This window comes from Archocentrus centrarchus, chromosome 18 (assembly GCF_007364275.1).
Source record: "Archocentrus centrarchus isolate MPI-CPG fArcCen1 chromosome 18, fArcCen1, whole genome shotgun sequence".
Lineage (NCBI taxonomy): Eukaryota > Metazoa > Chordata > Actinopteri > Cichliformes > Cichlidae > Archocentrus > Archocentrus centrarchus.
In genome coordinates, this window is record NC_044363.1 from 18,878,250 (window position 1) to 18,902,135 (window position 23,886).

At 40.0% G+C, this 23,886-nt stretch overlaps 1 protein-coding gene across 1 annotated transcript; it reads left to right on the top strand.

Moving 5' to 3' along the window:
* Window positions 1-624: 624 nt before the first annotated feature.
* LOC115797065 (protein mono-ADP-ribosyltransferase PARP14-like) lies at window positions 625-23,314 on the top strand. Its single transcript, XM_030753544.1, has 14 exons — window positions 625-796; window positions 1,057-1,127; window positions 2,172-3,677; window positions 3,772-4,008; window positions 4,139-4,363; window positions 6,073-6,127; window positions 6,277-6,420; window positions 9,133-9,195; window positions 9,285-9,461; window positions 9,545-9,727; window positions 19,401-20,003; window positions 20,563-20,699; window positions 20,782-20,962; window positions 21,876-23,314. Exons 1-14 carry the CDS (start codon window positions 625-627, stop codon window positions 22,157-22,159), a joined length of 4,038 nt encoding a protein of 1,345 aa, XP_030609404.1. The 3' UTR covers window positions 22,160-23,314.
* Window positions 23,315-23,886: the final 572 nt, after the last annotated feature.

Here is a 23,886-nt window from a genome sequence, read left to right on the forward strand (position 1 = left end):
ATTTGCAATATTTATTAAAGATAATTATCTGTGTACTAACTCTGACATTACATAATAATAATGTCACACTGCTAAAATAAGGGTCATCCAGTCCTGCATTATATTTCCTCAAATAGAGACTGGGGCCTTTAATCTTAACTGCATAAGGCAGAAAAGGGAAGGCTGGGTAAAGGATTAAAAACATGTCCGTCTCCATCGAGAGCAGGAATAAAAAAAAAATACTGCTCAAAAGTCTGCAGAATGAAGTCCAGACTGGTTAAACTCACCAGTGATGATGATGGATGCCTCTGGGTGTTTATGGTGTAAATAGTCGTGTGTATGATGTCACTGCTCTGTCAGCTGGAGGAGAATTCCAGTGGTAAATAATATAGGTGCATACTCACAGCTAAAATGAAAACATGCTCATGTACTTGACAACAGGAAAAACTGTGAAAGTCCCGTAAAGCTTAACATGTGTTATGAGTTGTGTCAACTTGTTAAAAAAAAAAAAAAAGGAGGAGGAACTTCCAGAAAATGAAAGTAAACCATAAAAAACTGCTTCAGAGTGCACATTCACTCAGGGCAGCGGCACAAAGATGTCAGGTGTATCAGTAGTTCTCCTTTCAGTCTATAAGATTAAGGAAAATGGACAAATATAAGCATCCATTGTTTTTTGAAGCCAAAGATCTGACTGACAGTGACATTGAGGATATCAGGAAATACTTTGAGAAAAACGAAGGCTCTGAAGGTGGCGAGTGTGAAATTCCTGGAAAGGTTGATGGCAACACCTATAAAATCTGTTTCAAGGATAAAGAAGGTAAAGAACTATTTTTATTTACTATGTAAATAAATTTGTGTTAACAAGAGTTTAAACTCATGCTTGTACCCCTGTAAGGCTGTGCCTAGGTGCAGCCTTATTTATATACAATATCTCCATTCATATTAACCAAGCATTAGAATTTAAGAAAGTTGAGTGGCAATGTCATAAATTAAGTTACTTGTAATTCTTTGTTTCTTTCACACAGTTATTTTTTAAATGTAGGCCTTTGTCCATGACTTTCCCGGCTGTTTTGACAGGTCAGGAACGGGCTTTGCTGAGGAAGTTTCACACCATCTCTCTTTCTGGTGGAAAACAGTGTGTACTCACAGTGAGCCAAACAAGTTTACCTCCACAGACCTGCAGCCAATCATTGGCCAGCCAGCCACAGGTGATTTTTCTTTTTTGTTTTACGGAAACATTGCATGATGTATTGTCAGATCATCTGATCAAACTGGTTTGGGTAGATTTCTCATAGAAGAAGTCATACATTAAAAAAAAAAAAAAAAATGCCTGCAGAAGAAAAAAACAGTGTAACATTTGAAAAAGATTTAATGGACTGACTGTTAACATGCTGTGCCTATGCAAGCTTAATGGGTGCCAAATGAGTTTGAATATGACTTGGATAGAACTTAATGTATAGAATAATGCACTGGTAAAACCCCCCTTTTGTCAATATCTGATAATCATAATATTTCTCATGTTTAATGTTTATATGTATTTATTTTTTTAAATGTAACATACAGTGTATCACAAAAGTGAGTATACCCCTCACATTTCTGCAGATATTTAAGTATATCTTTTCATGGGACAGCACTGACAAAATGACGCTTTGACACAATGAAAATTAGTCTGTGTGCAGCTTATATAACAGTGTAAATTTATTCTTCCCTCAAAATAACTCAATATACAGCCATTAACGTCTAAACCAGTGGCAACAAAAGTGAGTACACGCCTAAGAGACTACACCCGTAAATGTCCAAACTGAGCACTGCTTGTCATTTCCCCTCCAAAATGTCATGTGACTCGTTAGTGTTACTAGGTCTCAGGTGTGCATAGGGAGCAGGTGTGTTCAATTTTGTAGTACAGCTCTCACACTCTTTCATACCGTTCACCGAAAGTTCCAACACGGCACCTCATGGCAAAGAACTCTCTGCGGATCTTAAAAGACAAACTGTTGCTCTACATGAAGACTGTTATATAAGCTGCACACAGACGACTTTTCATTGTGTCAAAGTGTCATTTTGTCAGTGTTGTCCCATGAAAAGATCTACTTAAATATATGCAGACATGTGAGGGGTGTACTCACTTTTGTCATACACTGTATATAGGCATTCCAGCATAACCTGATAAACCTGCCCCGCCCCCTTTTCAGACACCAACAAAAGTGAACACCAAATGTCTTGAGAAGATCTTCAAGACAGAGATTTTCCTCCTGTATTACCTGAGAGACAACTTAAAGGCATTCAAAAATCTCCAGAAGCAACTTTTTTCACTTGGCTGCACAGTGGAGTTCAAATTTGATGAGGAGGAGGCTGTAGTTATAAGTCACACTGAGAGCCACCCAGGAGGATGCCATGCCCAGAAACAGGAGCAACAGTTGGAACAGATCTTCAGCTTTCTCACTGAGAGCTACCTCTGCTATCATGTGCTTGAGCCAAAGCAGATCAAAATGGTACTGCGGGACCCCTCCTTTAAGTCAGATGATATCAAGGTTTACGCTCAGAGCGGCTATGCTGTGGTTGTGGGAGAGGTGCATGCTGTGAAGGAGAAGATTGCCGTTCTGGAAAAGAGCCTATCCACCAAAAATGAATTGCCAGTTGTGGAGAAGCAGTTCAAACTAGTAGAAGAAGAGTTCAATCGAGAAATGCGTGCTTATTATCCAGAGGTTAAAATCAACAGAGATAGAGCCATAATCACTTTGGAAGGACCTGACAACGAAGTCGAGTCAGGAGCTGCAAAACTTGATGAACTGATTAAGAAGATAAAAGAGAAGAGAGTACAGTTCCCCACAGCTTTGCTAACATTCGTCACAACCAGCGGTGCCATCTCCAAATACCAAGATCGCTTCCAGCAGAGCCTCAGAAACCCTGTTTACCTTGAGGTGGGTTCAGACCTGGTTCTGTCCAGTTCGTCCTCTGATGCTCTGAATGAGGCCGAAGCAGCAGTGACGAGAGACTTTAAAGTGGTCACTGTGGAGCTGCAGGGAGCTGCAGCAGTACCTCCAGATTTAGACAGAGTGAAAGAAATCCTGGTGAAAGCCAGGAACGATGCAAACCGTAGAGAGGTGAGAGTGGACTTCAGCTTCATGCCAGGATCCAGCGGAACTGCAGCAACCAAAGTACAAGTAGTGGGCTACAGTGAAAATGTCAACAAGCTCAAGGAAGCTCTTTGTGTTTTCCAACAGGAAGAAGTTGTAACTAAAGAAGTGGTAAACTTGCCATTTCCTGAACTGGTTGACTGCTTTGATAAAATGTTAGACCTGATTGGCATGAAGCAAGCTAAGGTGACCTTAAAACCCTCACATCTTCCAAATCCTTGTGTGCTCGTGATGGGCCCTCAATATCTGGTCCAGAAGGTTCGGGCAGACTTAGCCATAAATCTATCCCAACTGTCAACTGATACACTTGTTTTAAATGGACCAGGGGTGCAATGGTACTTTGAGAAGGAAGGCAGACAAATCAAGGAGCAGATAGAAAGCTCCTGTCAGGTCCTCATCAGAGAACAACAAGAAGTCTATTCTCAAAGTACTGCAACTGTGTCACATTTTCGCTCCATCCAAGGAAAACTGCAAAGTAACACTGCCAGCAGTCCACCAAACATGACAGCTGTCAACAAACCAATCCTAGAAATCAAGCTTGGCAGTTTGGAGGATCAGCAGGTTAGATGGTCAGAAATATTCTTAACAATTAGACAATTTCTATTCAAGGGGCACGTGTCTCACATATTACTGTTATTTCACATCATTTCCACAGGTGAATGTGTTGGTGGCCCCCATGATATCCAAAAAGCTTACTTCGACTAAAGTTGGTAAATGTTTACAGAAAAAAGCAGGAACTTCAATGCGGAAGGTCTTTGGTCTTATAGCGCAAAAGTGGAACCTTTCTGCTGGTAATGTTATGGTGATTGATGCACCTCCATCTCTGGGCTGCTCCAAGATCTTCTTCATTGAGTGTCTGCGATGGGATGGAGTTGATGGCCTGGGTATGCGGGTAAAGTGAAAACACAGTAAATCCATAAACATGTTAGAGAAACAAGAGCATAAATTGAAATTAAATTGAAATGAGCGTAGATCCAGGAGGCCAATGCATGGAACAACTTTTCTCGTGTTCTCTTTTGCAGATGCTCGCTAATGGGCTGAAAATGTGTTTGGAACTCTGTGTAAAGGAGGGTTGGAGTTCAATAGCCTTTCCAGTCATTGGACCTGGGATTGTTTTAAAATTCCCCCAGAAAGAGGCCATTCAAGTGCTGACTGACAGCATTCACCAGTTTGGATTATCTGGCTCATGTGGCTCGCTCCACACCATCTATGTGGTCATTAAACCAGACTATCCAGACTCTGAGGAGGTGACAGAGTTTGAGTTTCTTCTATAGATGAATGACTATTTTGTGTCTCCCACCATCTGTTACTGCAGCGACCAACCGTAGTAAGAGTATGTACTACTGCCTGCTGAGGGTGATAGTAATATGGGTAGGACTGACATTCGGCAGTGTCCCCCAGCTGCTGATTTGATCTGACTTTTGTTATGTTAGGTTGTCCAAGTTATAATTCACAGTAACATCACGATGAACTGGGGTAGTTGTTTCATTCCATGTGACCACAGAGAACGTCTTAGCCCACTAACATTAGCTAGTTTAGCAACATCAACTCAGCTGGTGATGTCTAACTTCAACTGTCTGTGAGACCGATCAGCCCCTCAGTGAGACTGTGAACCAAAACCTTTGCGCCGCTGTCATTAGGACCAAAGCCATTTCTGTTAATATTCTTAATTATCATCTGTCAAACATCTTGTTCCTCTCCACACCAAAAGGCCACTTCAATTGGATCTAATAGATTATTATATTTTATTTATTGTGTGAAAATCTTGATCCACCCCTTCTTTCTTTCTTTTTTTTTTTTTGCGTCCAAGCAGTCAGACTCTCTTGTGATTTTTAAAAGTGGTCTAGAGCAATAGTTCTCCAGATTTTCTAAAGGTCTTTCAAAGCTTGAGGAAACTGAACAAGTGGAGGACAAAGGAAGAAGTGGCAGGCCTTAAATAAAAAAAAAAAACTGTGGCGGATGAACAGAATGTGAAAGTCATGTCCTTAAGATAAAGGAAAACAAATCCAGGGAAGAGCTTACACAAGACTTGAGAAATGCATCTGGCACTTCAGTTGATCCATCTACTGTTCACTGAAGCCTCATCAGAAATGGGTTTGGCAGAAGGGTGGCTATAAAGTAACCTTTCTTAAGGGAGGGATACAGAGAGAAGTGACTGAGTGCCAGATTACACAAGAACTGGACTGAAAATCAGTGTCAACATTTATTATGGAGTGATGAATCCCAATGTGAAAGTTTTGGCTGTCATTGATATGTAAAGAGGAGGTCAGGTGAGAGGTACAACAGTGAGTGTCTACAGTCACCTGTAAAACACAGTAGGGGCTCTGTCATGGTTTAGGGCTGCATTTCAGACAGTGGTGCTGGAAATCTCGTCAAAATTGGAATTATGAATGCGGAAAAGTACCATCTGATTTTGATTCACTGTGCAATACCATCTGGAAACTGTCTGATTGACAGTTTTTTCAGCATGACAATGATCCCAAACACACTGCCAGTACAGTAAAAACAAACTTGAATAGAAGAACACATAGTGGAACATTATCAGTCATGGACTGGCCTTACCAGAACCTGGAATTCAACATTTTTGAAGCAGTATGGGATCTTCTTGACAGAAAACAATACAAAAGGCAGCCAGCATACAAAGAAAAGCTTTGAATGTCCTTCAGGAAGCCTGGAGAACTATTCCTGAAGACTAATTACAGAAATTGCAAGAAAGTTTGAACGTTCAGGCTGTGTTGACAAATAAAGGTGGTCATACCAACAAATGACCACGAATTGTAAAAACTGCCCTATATACTGTATTTTCATGTATGTTTGCATCAGGGAACCTAGAGACATGCTGCCACAGTAACAGCAGCTTGTTACCTTTTTGCTCTTGTCTTAGTTTTAAGTACTGCAGACTGTTTGTTGAAACATGTGTGGAAAAGTGGTGTTTAAACTAAAGATGTATTTACAGTGCTACCATGAGATCCACAGACACCTGAGCTTGACCATGAACCATAGAGACCAAGGTAAATCCAGAGTTGGTTGAATTATTTTGAATCAGGCAAGAATTTACTTTTGAAATGTGTTTCAAACATCTATTTAACTGTTGTGACAGTTTAAAAAGCCACATGCAGGTAAATATTAAATATGAACCCTGTTGGTGCGTTCTTCTCAGCAATCTTCAAGTCCCTCAAAAGTGACCTAGCTGACATCACCATGAATGTGAAAGGTGGGGTTGCGCTACAAATGGTGCTTGGCGACATCATTAATGAGACTACAGATGCTGTAGTGAACTCGACTGACTTCACCAATTTTCACGGTGAGAGAGATGCTGAATAACTGCTGGGTTTGAACCATGTTTGGTGGGTAAATGTACTTTAGTTTTGTCCTGGTTAACCTCTTAACATCCAAATCATTGGTGACTTCTCCAGGGTTAAAATCATAGGAAGGATTTGGTTAATCTTCACCCTTTTGTATTGAATTTCAAGATTTATTTAAAATGGAAACACTTTTTTATAGGAAATGCCAAATCCAGTGGAAACTACTGTTTTTCTGTTTTTAAAATGATTGTCATTCACACGGAACTGCAAGACGTTGGAAATACAGTCATTCCTGTGCCAGGCCACAAGTTGGTGGTGTGTATATAGGAGTTGCAACCATAGTGTGCATGTGCCAGTACCAACCCCCCCCCCCCCCCCCCCCCCCCCTTTTTTTTTTTTTAAGTTGAGTTTTCATCCATTTACATGAAAATGGAGATCTGGGAGTTTCAAAAACACTCCATTCTGGAACCTGTTTTGAAAAAGTATCGTTTTCACACTGTTTTCATGTAAACAGGAGGTGAAACGGACCAAAATGTTGCCATTTTCACTTGAAAAACGTTGTTGTGTAAACAGGGCCTCAGACTTCCGTCTCCCCAGCCACTTCCTCCAGCTTATTGAGGGAAACACTGAGGTGTTCCTGTAAAGATATAATCTCTCCAGCATGTCCTGGGTCTGCCCCAGGACCTCCTCCTCGTAGGAGATGCCCAGAACACCTCACCCAAGAAGCACAGAGGAGGCACTCTAGTCAGATCCCTGAAACACCTCAACTGGCTCCTTTCAATGTGGACGAGCAGTGGCTCTACTCTGAGCCCCCACCAAATGACTTCATTCCTCACCCTATCTCTGAGGGAGAGGCCAGCCAACCTTCAGAGGAAACTAATTTCCACCACTTGTATGGGACAGCAACTTCTCTGATGTAGAGTGGGCACTCCACCTTTTTCTGGCTATGAAAGCCACTTTGTAAATTATGGTCATCAGTAGAGTCATGTCCATTGGCTCGTGTTTTTAGTCATAACTTGTACGGCAGTCAGATCTGGACAGTGTCCATCACATCCAGTTTCAAAACACCACACCACATCCAACAGAAATCCTGCGTCAATAAATGAATTGGAACTATCCACTCAGTGTCACTGAAGCCAAAAGACAGCATGTTCATAAATGATCCATGGATCGATGTCCAGGTCAAGGGGGCAGCACTTCTTAGCAGTGATGCCCAGACCTCCTTCTCCTAAGCCACCACCTCCCGCTCTTTTGGAGGAACATCAAGGCACTTCCAAGCCAGCCAAGAAATTTAATCCTGGGTCTTCCCCAGGGCCACTGCGGTTTCTTGCTCTCTATGCCATAATGTTGTGTTTGAAGGGATTCTTGGTCAACACAGTCTTTATAGAATAACATAAGATTTATTATAAAAAGACAATGTCAAAACAGATGCTCGAGATATCTGGGTGAGAAGGAAGGCCAATGATCTTCTGCACACTGAACAAAGAAAATTACAGCCTTATATAGACTTTAACATCTGATACACACGTTGTCACACCTAAACTGATTTCTACCAGTTTTTGGAGGGGCTCAGAGACCCCCAATAAATACCTTTCCTTTTTTGGTAAAGATAAGCAGTGAAGATGAGCTCCCAAACTGAGAGGCCCCTTGCTGGAATTTTCCTACACCTTTAGGAGACAACATACATGCAGTTTCACATAGGCATTTCAGACACTACAACACCTTACCCAGGAGGCACCCAACCTGCTCGAACCACCTCAACTGTGCTCTTTTCTACAAAAGGAGCACACAGTTGAGTGATGCCAAATTTATTGTCTTTTTTATCCATCCATCCATACATCCATTCACTTCCACTCATCCTGTTCAGGGTCGCGGGGGGGCTGGAGCCTATCCCAGCTGTCATAGGGTGAGAGGCAGGGTACACCCTGAACAGGTCGCCAGCCTGTCACAGGGCCAACACAGAGCGACAAACAACCTTTCACACGCACATTCACACCAATGGGCAATTTAGAGTAGCCAATTAACCTAACCCCAGTAAGGGCATGTCTGTGGAATGTGGGAGGAAACCGGAGTACCCAGAGGAAACCCACACAAGCACGGGAGAAAGCAGGCCGGAACAATACAGATTAAAAAAACAGTCCTACTATTGAAAAATGAAAACCATGGATGCAGTGAAGGAGGATTAAGAAGTAGGTTGGTGTGACAAAGAAGGATGCTGGTGATACGGTGAGATGGAGGCAGATGATCAGCGGTGGCAATCCCTAAAGGGAACAGCTGAAAGAAAAAGATTAATAAAACACAAAAACACAAATCATATCCCGTCAAAAGACCATATCAGTAATTGAGACCATTTTCAGCCACATCACCAGAAATGGAGAAGAATAGGACGAGAACCCTAAACTATACATTTCCAAGTGCTAAATATTTGTTAAAAAAAATAAATAAATAAGTACTATAATAGAAGTCTAAAATACTACTAATAATATTGAAATAAGGCAGTAAGTGTGCCACCTCTGCAGTACTACCAGTTATCCACATCTGCAGATCTCTGCCAGAAGCACAGGTCTATAAACCACTCTAGTTTACATGCCGAGCACAGGTCTCCCCCTGCTACAATTTTATGCTGTTTAGGTTTGTTTTATAGTAAGGCAATTTCCAACAATGTAACATACATAAAACCTATTATAATAATAATTACTATTGATCTGCAGGTGGCGTGTGTAAACAAATCTTATCTGTGGCTGGACCCCAGGTTGAGGCTGATCTCAGAAATGGTGAGAAGAATGGCTGAAGATACACATTTCATATGTATTTGGCACACAGCTTGCAGGATCATAATCATGTTTTTGTTGTGTCTGTGTAGCAAAAGTGAAGAAGGGAGACATTTTCAAATCCCTGCCTGGAGTGTTCCCTTGTAAAGCCATTTTACACATGTGTACAGAAAAAGATGCAGGCCTCATTGAGCAACAACTGCTCAACATCATTCAAATTTGTGAATCTTCTGGATACAGGTCTGTGGCCATTCCTGCCATCGGTGCTGGTGAGTAGTGGCGAGATATCGATGCTTGAATGACTAGAGAACATGAAAATTATTAACGTAGGTTTATTTGATTGATTGTCCAGGATCTGGTGAGTTGGACCCCAACCTTGTGGCACATGCCATCCTCCAAGGGGTTAAGACTGCTGCATCTTCCCGTCTTCTCCAGTGCCTCACCAGCATTCGCCTTGTCCTCAACAAGATCAATGTGTTCCTGGCATTTAAAACACAACTAATGCTGATGTTTCCCTCTGCTGTTATCAACACAGGTAACTGAAAGGCAACCTTTTCTCTTCCTTGTCAAATACCTTTTCTCGTTCTTGAGATTTTTGTCACTGCTTATTATCTATCTGCTTTACAGTGGTTGCTCATTCCACCCCAGTTATGAAGATAGACCCAAGCATCCTGTCTGCCAGCTCCGACATTCAGCAATACACCTTCATGATTGTAGGACTGTGCAGAAAAAATGTTGACAATGCCATTGCAAAGCTCAAAAGTCTGTATCAGGCGGAGTGCACCACACAAACCTTCAGACAAGAGGAGCTTGCAGGTCTCACTCAAGATGATGGGAACCACTTAAAGCAGCTGATTGAAGTCCTGGGTGTACATATAGAGGAGGACCATTACAATCCAGGCAGCTGGACAGTGAGTGGATTGAAAGATGGAGTCCATCAGGTGATGCAAATGATTCGAAAATCTGTCGTGTAAATATTTAGTTAAGTAAAATGGTTGGAAATCTTGTTTTTCTCTAAATCTGAGAGGCAGAAGAAAGTTTGTTTGCAGCAAAATACAAACTGTTCTATGGTATCTTTGTAGGTAAAAGTTCACAGTCTTTGAGAAAAAAAAAGACACCCGCGTGTGTTTATGCTGATTTAATCTGAGTGCTTGAATACCACAAACAGCCCAGCATTACCAGAAATGTGAAATTGGCTGGAACCTCGGTTTTTGCTGAGAAATGTAAACCAGCAATATGTGACTGGTTTTCATAATTGTGAGTTATCTGGTTATACATGAAGGATAATCTCACAGGAAATGTGGCCGTTTAATTATTCCAGTGTATCTTTTTAAGTTATTTGAACATGAATGTTAAAATGCAATTGCAAGAAATTTAAGTATCAGGGTTTTTGAATTTGTTAGCATGTCTGCTAATCAAAGCAGGAATAAACATATTTACTGGGACGTTAACATTACTGCATGAAGGGACATTATTTTGCTTTGACACACTGGCAGACGCAGTCATTGTTGACTGCAGTGATGCAGTTTTTAGTCCCAGTATGACATCTAGTGGATAATGTGGTAACACAGCAAAATGTCATATTATTACACAAACTGTGTGTTGCTTTGGTTTAGCCTTTTTGCACGGTTTGAAATCACAGCACGTGAAATGAAAGGTTCAAAAGCTGACATGGTTTCAGTTCTATTACTGCTGGAATTATGGTTGTTAAACGTGTATAAACATCATTGTAAGAGATCATAAAAATATCAATCATTGTAACTGCACTGCAGCACAAACAGGGACATTCCCTTATTTATTTAACACAGTGCAGATATTTATACCGTTGACTGTGACTATTCAATTTGTTCAATTTAAAAGTACACAAAAATGACAAAGATAACAAATAACAGTGCAGGAAGAGACAAAAATTCAAATGGAGTTACCTCGATCTGATTAATATTAAAAATATAAAAAACTCACATAGTTCAAAAACACAGAATTAATGTACACGAAATAATGTGAACTACTTAAATGTGAACTAGGAATACAACTGTTTTTTGTAAATATATAAACAACAAAAATAAACAGACTGAAGTAAAAACAAAAATTACAGTGTATTTTATTATATGAAAACTAAAGATGTGAAACTTGATGAGTTGAGCAATAATATACCTATAATAATATAATATTAAAGTAAATCTCAGGGATATTTTTTATAAGTAGACACATTTGTGAGAGATATTGATACCAATAATCTTTTTCCCCTTTGAAATAAAGGAGCAGATGGGATACATTACTTTTTGTACACTAGCAATCACAATGAGTAAAAATTAGACAAACGCAGACACCATCGTTGATGGGGTCATACTAGCTGCAGCGCCTGTCGACATAAGCTGCATCATAAACTGGAAAAAGACACCGCAGTTTGCAAAGCATGATGGGATGAGGTCTAGCAGGAAGCAGGTTTGCGTGTCCTGAGACAACCCAGGTATACCCACACCTCATCAGGTGTGAACAATCGGCCATTAAGCCCATGTAACACCTGCTTACTCATCCACTAACAATGCAAGGCCAGTAGAGGTTGCAGAAGGGAGTACCAATACTACAATAATACAGATGTTTTTCCATGAGTATTTAATAATAGCTGCAACATTTTGTCTTGAATGTTTGAAAAGAAGGGAACTGGACTTCTTTTGGTTTTGAAGATGTTTCACCTCTCATCCAGAACTCGTATTTTTATTTTGATCGACTTGATTTTGGTTCTCTGTGCTCTGCATTTGGGTCCTCTGACTACACTTCTAATGACAGAAAGTGAATTTTTCAACTGCTCTGTGACTCTGCAGCCATGTTTTTCCATTTTTTTTTTTTCATGTATCATTAAAAATGGGAGAACCTCAGAAAATCACAGACAGGGAGGATTTTCAAAGGTCTCCAGTGGACAAATATAGCCAGTGGCGTAAAGTCCACACACCCCTTCTGCAGTTTTGGATTCAAGAGACACAACATGTGTCTCAATTCCAAAACACAGCCAAAGACACTGGCACCAGTTTGTTTTTTCCTCTCTGTGTGGCATATTATTGTTTTGAGGATTTCCCACAACTATAGAAATGGATGTAAAGGATGAAAGAAAGATTTATTGAACTTTGTGTTTAATCTTTTGTTCTTGTTATGTTTGTAATCTGGTTTCAGTGAATGAGTAATATCTGTTAGGCGGTTCCCCCTTTTAGTTATCTTCTGTTTTATTTTCTTAGTCCTCTGCCTCATATTTTGCATTTAGTTTTACTTCTTATGTCAGCATCTTTGTTTTGTTTTCATTTTTGATGGTTAATGCCTGTGTCTATTTAAAGCCTTAGTTTGCCTTTATTCTTTGTGTCATATTGTGTCCTTGTTTACCCTGACTTTTGTGTTCTGTGTCTATTTAATATTTTGTTTGTACAGTTTGTTGCCACTTTAAATTTTGTTTTGTTTGTTTCTGGACTTTGCCATTCCACCTTATTAAAGGTCAGCTTCTGTTTAGGAAGGCTGGCTGTGAGTCTTGCATTTGGGTTTGCAACTTGGAAACCATGACAGTGTCTTTAAATGCTGTGAAATGTACTTAATGTATTGAAATGAAGTAGAGGATAATATGTGTGTTTAGAATACCAAAATATTACAAAGTGGCAGTGCATGTATTTGGACTCCTTGCATGTTCCTCCACTCTGAAAGAGATGGATGATATTATTCTAAGTACCAGTCCTGTTCAAAATTCATGTAGTGGACTGGGAGTAGCAAAACAGGACAAGAATTTAAAAATGCTCATACGTCAAAGAGGAAATGTGGAAAAACGAACATCGCTGCACTGGACCAAAAGGTACATATGAATGTGTTTAATGTCAACGATTTGGATGTTGGCTGACTGTGACATTGGTCAGCTAACTTCACTGCTTCAGTAATGTTGCGGTTTGAACTCTGGGGAGACAATCCATGACTGATGGTGTTCCACTGTGTGTTTTTCTCTCCAGGTGTATTTTTACTGCATTGGCAGTGTTTTTGGGATCATTGTCATGTTAATAAATACATTAATTAAAAGCAGCTACTGCTGAAGTTTTTAAAATCCTTGTAGTAATTACCTCAACAGTAGATGTTTCCATAAGCACACTTTAACGGGATGACTCAGATACACACACACACACAGACACACACACACAGACACACACACACACACACACACACACACACACACACACACACACACACACACACACACACACACACACACACACAGACTCACAAGGTGAAAACAATACCAGGTACAATACTGCTGGAAAAAAAAATATTTAACAGCAAGAAAATTACCTGCATGGTGCCTTCCCGACAGGACAAACAAGGAAATGCACCACACACAGCTGGCAGTGACCTATTTAAGTATCTGGGTGTGTCCATTTGCATGATTATGACTGGAGAACCAGGAAAACGAAACAAAAATATCACTACAGAGATGAACGTTCCCTTAGGAATGTTGCCCATGGAGAATTCCTGTAAGATACAGAGCACTCCTTAACAGCTCTGCTATAAATTCATTATTGTAGGTAAAATAGATAAATGCCAGCAGACATTGTTCTGTCAGTTAGATCAGCTGAAAGGCAGAGAAAACAACAGGAAAGGACGACGCACTCAGGAAAGACCAAAGGTAAGAAATTCCAGTGAGTTAAAATTTGTTGTGTGTAAACTGGGTGATCAGAGCCCAACAAAGGAAGATGCAAAGGCTAAGGCTACCGTATATTTTTGTAGGAAATGTAGGACATAAAACTAATGCTGAGAGGTACTGTAGGTAAATTTAAGGAGACAACTAATATGGTGATTAAAGGTCCATATATGTGGAATATTTTGACATTGCTTTGTTAAAATATTATTGGATATGAGAGTCTACCAATTTTCTTTTTTTTTCATTTGACCACATGCAAATGGTAAACTGTCACTAAGTATGTATCACTTGCCTGTGTTTTCCAGTTCCCAGTGTTCACAAGTAAATCAGGAATGGCTTCTAAGCTACAGTGCATTGAGGTGTACTGCACAGTTTCTGCCACAAGGTGGTGCTAATCAGCGAGGATTGTTAGTGAAAAAGTGGTAGAAGAAAAAAAAACCTCTGTTTGCCTTTTTACTTGAGGAGTAAAAAACTTATACTTGAGACGAGAGGAGTTCTTGTCGGACTGCAATCGCCGATGGTGGATTTTGTATTGGTGTGAAGCAAGAAAAATAAAGGTAGTGCCACGTACAGAATATGACAGTGTCCCCCTGGTCTCTGGTTGCAGCATAAACTAAGAGGTAGGTAAACAGAAACTGTTTGGGGTAGACTGTATTTATCCTTCATATACTAATGTTTGGCATTTAGTATGTGAGTCATATATTTATTTAAATCAAATTTCCTTCACTCTCAATAAGTAAGTACAGTAAATTCAAGCGGAATCTAACATTTATTCTATGGTCTTCTTTCGCTGGTCCTCCATTAACTGTTATTCAGGTGCAGTTCTGTTTGGTAATTATTTTGGGGGTTTCAGTGGGGATTCACTCAGATCAGCAAAATTCCTGCAAACCTGACTCCCTGTACTTTGCCACTTCACATCATAATCTACAGCATGCAAAAATAAAAAAATAAGATCGTAACTTCTCAGTTTTTACTGTAGCTGCACCAGCCATGTGGATAAAATCCAAACTTGAGAAACGTGTCTGTCCTGCTGGGTTGCATTTTAGAAACTAGACATTCAGAACATACAATATGTGGAAGAAAGTGTAGTAGGCAGATTGACCCAAATGCAGGACTCAGGACGCAAATGCACCTGATAATTCACAAGAATACACCAAGTCCAAAAAACCTACAGGGCAGGAGCTAGTGATCTAACATCTGGCACTAAAGCCCGGAGGCCTGCGTCGCGCAAAGGGGACGTGTCCAATGAAATGAAGCCTGCGTCGAGGCCGTAACGTTTTTCAGAGCATCGCGTGACAAAAGCCCCGGTTTACTGAAATCACGTGACTGCTTAATTACGATTCGAATAGCTGAAAAAATAGCGGAAAATAGTGTTCTGGGTGATCTGTTATAGCAGCATAATCAGGAGCACCTGTACACATTAGAACTTCAGTTTCAGCGCGCCCTGCTTCTTCAGTCCTCTGTTAGAGTGTTTTCTAACGCTGGGGAAGTTATACCAAAAAGAAGGGACTGACAGAGCCCCAGCACTGTCAAAAAATTTTATATTTATGAATAAAAATAAACAAAGCACCCACTCCTCCACCCAAGCTTTTTCTGTAACTGTTTATACACAAACACTCCACACACTGTCTGTATACAATACTTTAGATACCACAACTCATCTAGTGATACATAGATATACCACGATCACGATGGATTTATTTAATCTGGTTTTACAATACCTCAAATGGAGATTTGATAATTGCATAATTATGCTGAAAGATCTGCCAGCCAACATGTAACAGAACAGCAGGAATGCTGTACATCAAATGTCCTGCAGATGCCCCTAAATGAGCTGTTAAACGGGGCTTCCTGTGATCAGGCTTTTGGTGAATCAGCTGGCTGGAAAGATTGGACACACTCACGGTGCCTAATCACTAGCAGGACCAGAGAATCAAAATACTAGGAACACATGACAAGGAGACAAAGTTACAAAATGACACAACAAAGGACAAAGGGAGACTCAGACAACATATACACACCCACGGGATAACGAGAGGAGAGGTAACAGCTGAGGATAACTAACATAATTTCTCTGGAGGAAGTTAAACTAAATGCAAGGCACAGATAAGAATCACCAAGATAAAACAACTGAATCTAACACCTAAACAGGTAAAAAGAAAGATAAAAATACAGAGACCAGACCAGAGGGAAAGAATGGGAACAGGAAGACACAAAGAAATAACAGTATGAACAGAAAACTAAATTCCAACAATGCAAATCCCTAATCCAAAGATAATCCAAAGATAACCAAAAATACAAAACTAGAAAGAACCTTAAACTGAAAAATTCAAAACCCTGGGACCCAGAAACCATGACAGAAAGCATCAAGGATAAAAATACTGTGCAGTCCAACATAAAGTGGGACATTTGATTACACTACAGAGTCCACTGCAATGCAGATGGCTCTGTAATGGCTATACTCACTCACACACACACACACACACACACACACACACCAAGTTTTATTTTTCCCTAAATGCCATCAGCATGGTAATATGGTCATAATGATTTGCTGATGGTAAGTATGTATATTGTTGTTTACCATAAGCATTAGCAAAGCTAAGCAGACATTGAGCGCTAAACACAACATACTGATGATGATGCACGTGAAAGAAAAAGGTAGTCCACAATACAGGACCTGCTTAGCCATGGAAACCCATGTCACAAAGCTCCCAGTGCACAGGTTTTGTGGTGATGTTAATGCCAAAGGAGGTTTGGAGCTCTGTAGTTATTGAGCCAGAAAAGCTTTGGCAGCTTTTTTGGGAGGGGAAGGGAGGGGACAAGACAGTGGAAAGAATATAGGAAAACTGGGAGAGAGTGGAGGGAGATTGGAACCCAGGCCTCAGCCCGGTGAGCCATACTGATGCTCTGCGGTGGTGACTTTTATGCTTCACGCACTCAGTGACCCTGCTCTCTGACTTTACATAGTTTGACACTTTGTGACTGAGTTGCTGTGGTTCCTAAACACTTTACGGTAACACCACTGTACAGTTGGTGGAATATCTGGGAGGAAAAAACTGACTTGTTACACTGGTGGCATCCTATTAAAGTAAAAAGCTGAAGTTCACTGAGTTCTTTAGAACGACCCAGTCACTCAGAAATGTTTGTAAAGAAAGACTGCATTGCTGGGTGCTCAATTTTATACACATTGGTTTCTTTCCTCTCTCTCTCTCTCTCTCTCTCTCTCTCTCTCCGAAACAGGAAGTGTTTGGTTTGGCATTTCCTCTGTAAAGGGGAAATGCCAAACCATTTCACTTCCTTGTAAAGAGCTAGCTCAAACTAAGAGTCAAAACAATCTGCTTCAAAGTCTTAAATCCTCAGATCAACCATTAATCACCCATCAGTCCCAGGTAAGCAACTCTGTAGTACTGACTTTTAAAATCTTAAATGCATTTTGATACACTTAAAATAATTTAACCAGTTTTATCACAGAGACAGTGGCAGTAAGTCTTTCTGATCTAGTCTTTCACAAGACATTACTGAAACTGACTACATTTTCCCCCAGATAGTTACTAAAAACCTCTTGAAGGAGAAGCAGTTCAAATTGGTAGAAGAAGAGTTTCATCAACTAATGTACACTCATCGCCCAGAGGTTCCCACCCTGAGAGGAAAAATGAATAGAATATTCTCGGAAGGCAGTGAAAACGAGGTGCAGCTAGGAGCTGCAGAGAAGAGAGTCAAGCTTCCTGCGGATTTAATAACTTTTATAAAATCCAGCGGTGCCATCTCCAAGTACGAGACTCGATTTAAAAGCTATAGAAATCCTGTTTTCATGGAAGTGGGGTCAGACCTTGTTCTGTTCAGTTTGTCCTCTGATGATTTGGATGAGGCTCTGGCAGCAGTGGTGAGAGATCTGAGTGTGGAGATTGTGAAGCTGCAGGGAGCTGCAGCTGTACCCCCAGATCTTGATCGACTCAAAGAAATACTGACAACAGCCATGAACAAAGAAAACTGTCGTGAGCGCAGAGTGAACTTCAGCGTCATCCCTGGAAGTGGAACTGCAGGGACCAAAGTACGATTGGTGGGCTACAGTGAAAATGTGAGCAAGCTTGCTGATGTTCTTCGTGACTTTCAGACAAATCAAGTTACAACACAAGAAGCCATTAATCTGCTTCATCCTGAAATGGTCGACTGTTTTGATAAAATCTTGGACCTAATTGGCACGAAGCAGACTAAGGTGACCTTAAAAGCCTCACATCTTCCAAATCCTCATGTGCTCATCTCTGGTCCTCGATGTCATGTTCCGGAGGCCAAGCAGGCTTTAATGCCAGCTCTAACCAGTCTGACAATAGAAACTTTGGCTCTAGATGGACCCGGGGCTAAGCGGTACTTCAAGGCAGAGGGTAAAATGAGTATAGAGCTGGTAGAGAGCTCCTGTTGTGTCATTATCCAAGAAAAGCGAGCTGCAGTCAACCCAAATGTGATCATAAGATCACATGTCACCAAACCTATTACTGTCACAACCCAAACTTCCAACACTGGAAGCTGCAGCAAGACTCCGGCAGGCATGGTGGTCAATAAAACACGTCTGGGGAATAAAGTTGGCAGTTTGGTTGAACAGGTTAGTGTTTCTATTAATAACAGCTTAATAACAACACATGTTGTAACTAATATGCATTTATGAGATGAGCGCAGTCACTACATGCATTTGTATTTACAGTCCTACCATGACATCTACCAACACCGCAGCTTGAACATGAACCAGAGAGGCCAAGGTATACCAACAGGTGTTCAGTTAAGCAAACTAAGTTGGATGTAAAGCACAAGACAAACTGAAGCAGGAAGATCATTTTGTTAAGTAAAAGTATAAATGCCGTAATGCACACAAGCCCAGCATTCAGAATACAGATGTATTATCAGCAAAATGCACTAAATAACCAGCAGAACAAGGAGGCAGTCCAAGTTTATTCCAGTAAAGTTTGTTTGTTTTTATCTTATTTTTTTTTTCAAAATCCACATGAAATAGGAGAGATCAAAAACAGGTCAGCAGTTAAAAATGAGGCAAGCATGCAGACAGGCCAGCCGAGTGTCAAGGAAATACATGAATACCACGGCTGCTTAAAGCTGTCTTTAAATGTCTCAGTACCACAGAAAAGAAAAAGCTTCTGCTTCATTGTCTCAGTAATCAGGGTCACGAGTCCTGCCAGAAGTGTCAGATTTGGATGAATGCCTTTATTCTTCTTGTATACTAAATAATCTGTAATTACTATCAACAGCTATTATATAAATGTAGTGAAGTAAATGAAAAGAGGAACTATTCAAGGACAAGTACCTCAGGACTATTCAATTAAAGCATCTCAGTAGATGTATTCATGCTTTGTCTCGCCACCATTCATTTTCCAACTGAATAAGAGCGACCTGTAAAACACCAAATAATGCAGATGTTTCCTTCTGCTGTATAGAACACGGGGAGTTTGTTGAATCTTAACATCAAGTGTTTGTTTATTAGAATCCTGTTGATGTTCTTTCATAGTCTATCAATGCTTGACTTACTTTACAGTGTCAGCGTCACAGCTACTACCTCTGCAACAGCGCCGAATGCCTGTTAACACAGGCCTAAGTGTCCTCTGTACGACTAGACAGCAGTCCGTCTTCCTGTTCCTGGGCCGTTGCAGAAAGAGTGTTAATGATGCAATGACAAAGGTGAAAGATATGTATCAGGCTCACTGCTCCACACAAAACATCACAAAGGAGCAGCTGGCAGACCTCACCCAAGATGAAATAAAGGATCTGCAGCAGGTAGTGGAAACCCAGGGTCTGCACGTACAGCAGGACCAGCATGGTGATGGAGGTTTGGAAGTGAGTGGGTTGAAAGATGGGGTCACCGAGCTGATGCAGATGCTTAACTCCATTGCTCGCCTCCGGATAGAAGTGAGAGACAGGGAGGAGGATGATTTGTACACTCGTGTGGCGTGGTGCATCCTGGGACATGATGGTAACTGGGAAAGGCTCCCCAAAACAGCCAATCACAACCTAGAAAAGGGTAATATCATGAAAGGGATAGAGGACACACAAGGAAACTCTTGGAATGTGGATCTACAGATGATGGAGGCCAAAAGAGGGTTTAGACAAACCAAGCTGAAACGACTTGAGAATCATTCAGGTGAGAAGATTGTTCTCGACAAGCTGTCAAATAAAGTTGCAAATTTTAAAAATGGCACATTTTAAAAAAGTGAACTATTACAGACAGTGCTGATAAAATTACGTCAATGAGATTAGCAATTTGAGTTCTTTGACTGTAACATCCTGAAGCTACTGCTAGCCAGAGGCAGCTGGTGAATTACAATATTCACCGTTGTTTTGTTTTCTCTTTTCAATCATAATTTTCACCAATTTTGTCTTTGCAGTTATTTTTATTTATTTATTTATTTTTTAATAATGGTAACAATTTATGTTTAATTCCCCCTCAAAATGTTGCCATGGGAGCAAAGCGAGCTCGTTGTTACTGCATGCAGCCAGTTTTTGCACTGTACAAAATATAGGCATTGCATTTATTTTGTAGCTTTTATGCAAGCCTTCTGTGTTATGTCTGAATGCACTGCACTCAGGATTTACCAGAGTTACAGTGGATTTTGTCTTGATTCATGGGTCTTTGGAAACAACAGTTTTAAACATCTAAGGATTTTCTTTTTTCTCTCTTTAACGGTTTGAACTTTTGCCAGACTTTACTCTTCCCCTGTACTGGGACAGTATGGCTATTGGTGAAAATTTGAAAGTGGTCACACTGGAGCCTTCCTCTGCAGAGTACATCAAAATACATATGGCCTTCACACAAACAGTTCAGAGGACTGTAAAGAAAGTGGGTGTCTTTCACCAGAAATGTATAATTGTGTCCCAAAGGAAACTTTTCTGCAGCTGAAGTTTTTGTTCTTTCTTATTAGATTGAACGCTTGCAGAATGTCCATTTGCGACAAGCCTACGAAGTGCAAAAGAAGAAGCTTTCCGAAAAGAACAGACCGGAAGGGGGAGCAGGTGAAAAGCTTCTGTACCACGGGACGAGTCAAGACAGCTTTGACTCCATCCGAAAAGATGGATTCAACAGGAGTTTTTCTGGGAAAAATGGTAATTATGCTTTAATACAATCAACTGTTATCAGTAAGATATGATTATGTTTTTAGATCACATAGAAAATAGCCTAAAATACTTTAACAAGTGATATCATCATTGCTTTATTGTTTCATATTCTGATATATTTTGTTTCATTATAAAACAAATTACAGTGCTGTGCAAAGGTTTTGAGCTACCCCTCTATTATTTCTATTTTGCTTCCAAGGAGCCAGACTTTCTTGTACTTTTGAAAGTGTTCTTGAGCAGTAGTTCTCCAGGTTTTCTGAAGGTCATTCAGAGTTTTTCTTTTGGCATTGGGTGCTTTTTCACTCATTTTCACTCCAGTCCTGAACATTTTCAGAGGACTGTTTTTGTTTAAGCCACTAAACACTGAGCTATGAATAATTTAAGCATTAAAAAGGGACTTCAAAGAGCCATTAGCTGAAAACTTATATCTTAGAATGGCATGCAGTGTGTCCTTAAAAAATGTAAAGAACCTAGATAAGTAGAGGACAAAAGAAGCAGGCCTAAAAAAAAAAAAAGCTATCTACAGAAGATGAACACTATCTGAAAGTCATGTTACTAACAAGATTACTTAAAGAAATGACAAGAAAGAGAGTTCAGGCTGTGTTGACAAATAAAGGTGATCACACCAAATATTAACTTTCAAGCTTATTAGAATTGTACAAATTTCAGTTTTTGCTGTATCTCCATGTATGTTTGAATGTTTCAATAAATCACTGCACCCTGAAAAAGAAGGGCCCTTTTCATATATGCACAGTAGTACTGTATGTGGCCCTACTTGTTATTTACTACCATATCAAATCATCTCATATTTATAAAAGAAACATGATACTTTGAAACTGTACATGCAGTATATATTTGCTGTTTCCAAAACCTTAAATGCCTCATTTTTTCCCATTTTCAGCAACTGCATATGGTCAAGGGACGTACTTTGCTGTAAATGCCAGCTACTCAGCCAGTCCCACCTACTCAAAGCCAGCTGCTGATGGCTCTCAGGCAGTGTTTGTGGCCCAAGTCCTCACTGGTATCTATACTCAGGGCCGCAGCGACATGAGGCTACCTCCACTACGAGACAATAAGCCTGATGACCGTTATGACAGTGTGGTGGACAGAATATACAACCCAAGCATGTTCATTGTTTTCAATGATAACCAAGCTTATCCAGACTACCTCATTACCTTTTTTTAGTGATTCATCTTGGGGATGATACAGCTAGATGTGTTTGAATACAGCAGTATGTACCATCAGTGTTCTGTAATAGTCAGGTTTACACTGAGCCACATGCAGTTTGCTCTGCAACACAGCTGCTGTCAAGTGTTGAACAGCATCTTGGCTTTCCTGATAAAAGGCATCTTCTTCTCTAACTTACATGCATTATCTTAACTGGCTGAACAGCTAATCAAATACTCATCCTGTGGGGAAACATTTGATAAGTCATTAGTTGCTCAGTTACACAGCATTAACCAGCATACAAATCTACCTTCAAAGGTCTGTTTAGTTTCCTAAACTTAAATTTAAGAAGAAGAAAAACTACTGCCTGTTTGTGATAGTACAGGTTTTACTTTTACTACTTCTGCCACAGCTCATCTGTCTGCTTCTCCAGCAGGGTGAGCTAAAAATAGAACAGAGGGTGTTTCCCCACCACTCCTAGGTGGAGCTGCCAAAACACTTTTGATTGGTTAGGACTTGACATAATGAAAGAGACACAAATAACTGCCATGCCACGTCTGCTATACCCTCCAGAATGTCTCGTATTATGAGTTAGTGAAACTATACTTTAGAACCAGTTACAGTAACAAGGAAATAATTTCTCTTTTAGTACATAAACACGATGTAGTGATAAGTATGAGGATGTTAAAGAGATGGTGCGGAAAGATGTATCGGCTCAGAAGGAAAAAGCACACAAACTGGCACTGGACAGATGCAAGTATATTGATGATTGCACCTTTGTGCAATACAGAGGGGACATGTTGAATCACAAGACACAATAAAACAGCCCATCAAGTTGTTTCATCTGCTCAAGGCATTTTGTAGAGGGTATAGCAGCTGTGGCCGCTATTTGACTTGACCTTGACTTTTTTCTCAAAAAAATATTATAACTTTTTTCTCTTTTTTTAAACTATATTCTCAAAGTGCACAATTGAATTTTTTTTCCTCAATGTGGCCCTAATACTTCTTTGTAGATTTGTCTGAAGTCAAACTAAAAAAAGTAAAAAGCAGTAAAAAACAAAACTAATATTTAATATTTAAGTGAAAGTTATGCAATTTATTTAGTACTAAATGTCTTATTTAGAAGCTGTAGCTTTGTGAAACAAAATGTATTATTAAAATGTATTAAATCAATGGTGCTTTTATTTATTTTTGAATTTTTAGATTTGCTGCAGTTCTTAAATCCCTTGAGAAACAGATACTTTGTTCAGCAAGATGATCTTCACAAAATTATGCTACTTTGACAGTTTTTAAATTCATGTAATCATTAGAAGTATAATGCTATCATCATGTTAGCATAACATATGGCCATAAAGGAACCACACCACAGTCACATGACTCAGTCACTGAGCTCATTTACCCACTTGTCAGGAAATGTCTTATTTATAGGACATGCTTCAGAATTCAGTGTCTTACTTACACTTTCATTTTGCAGAACAAAACATAAAAATGTCCAAAGCTTGTGTTAATGACAGACCTCATTTCAATGAGCCATTAGCCCATTAAAACCCTCACTGTTTAACAGATTAGGGGGAAAAAATGCTAGTAGTGCAAAAATGACTCATTTCCAGGATTTAGGACTCACACCTCTGACACTCTTTGAGCCAGGGCTGTGTGTGTGTGTGTGTGTGTGTGTGTGTGTGTGTGTGTGTGTGTGTGTGTGTGTGTGTGTGTGTGTCATAACTGAGGTGATCTGGTGGACTCAA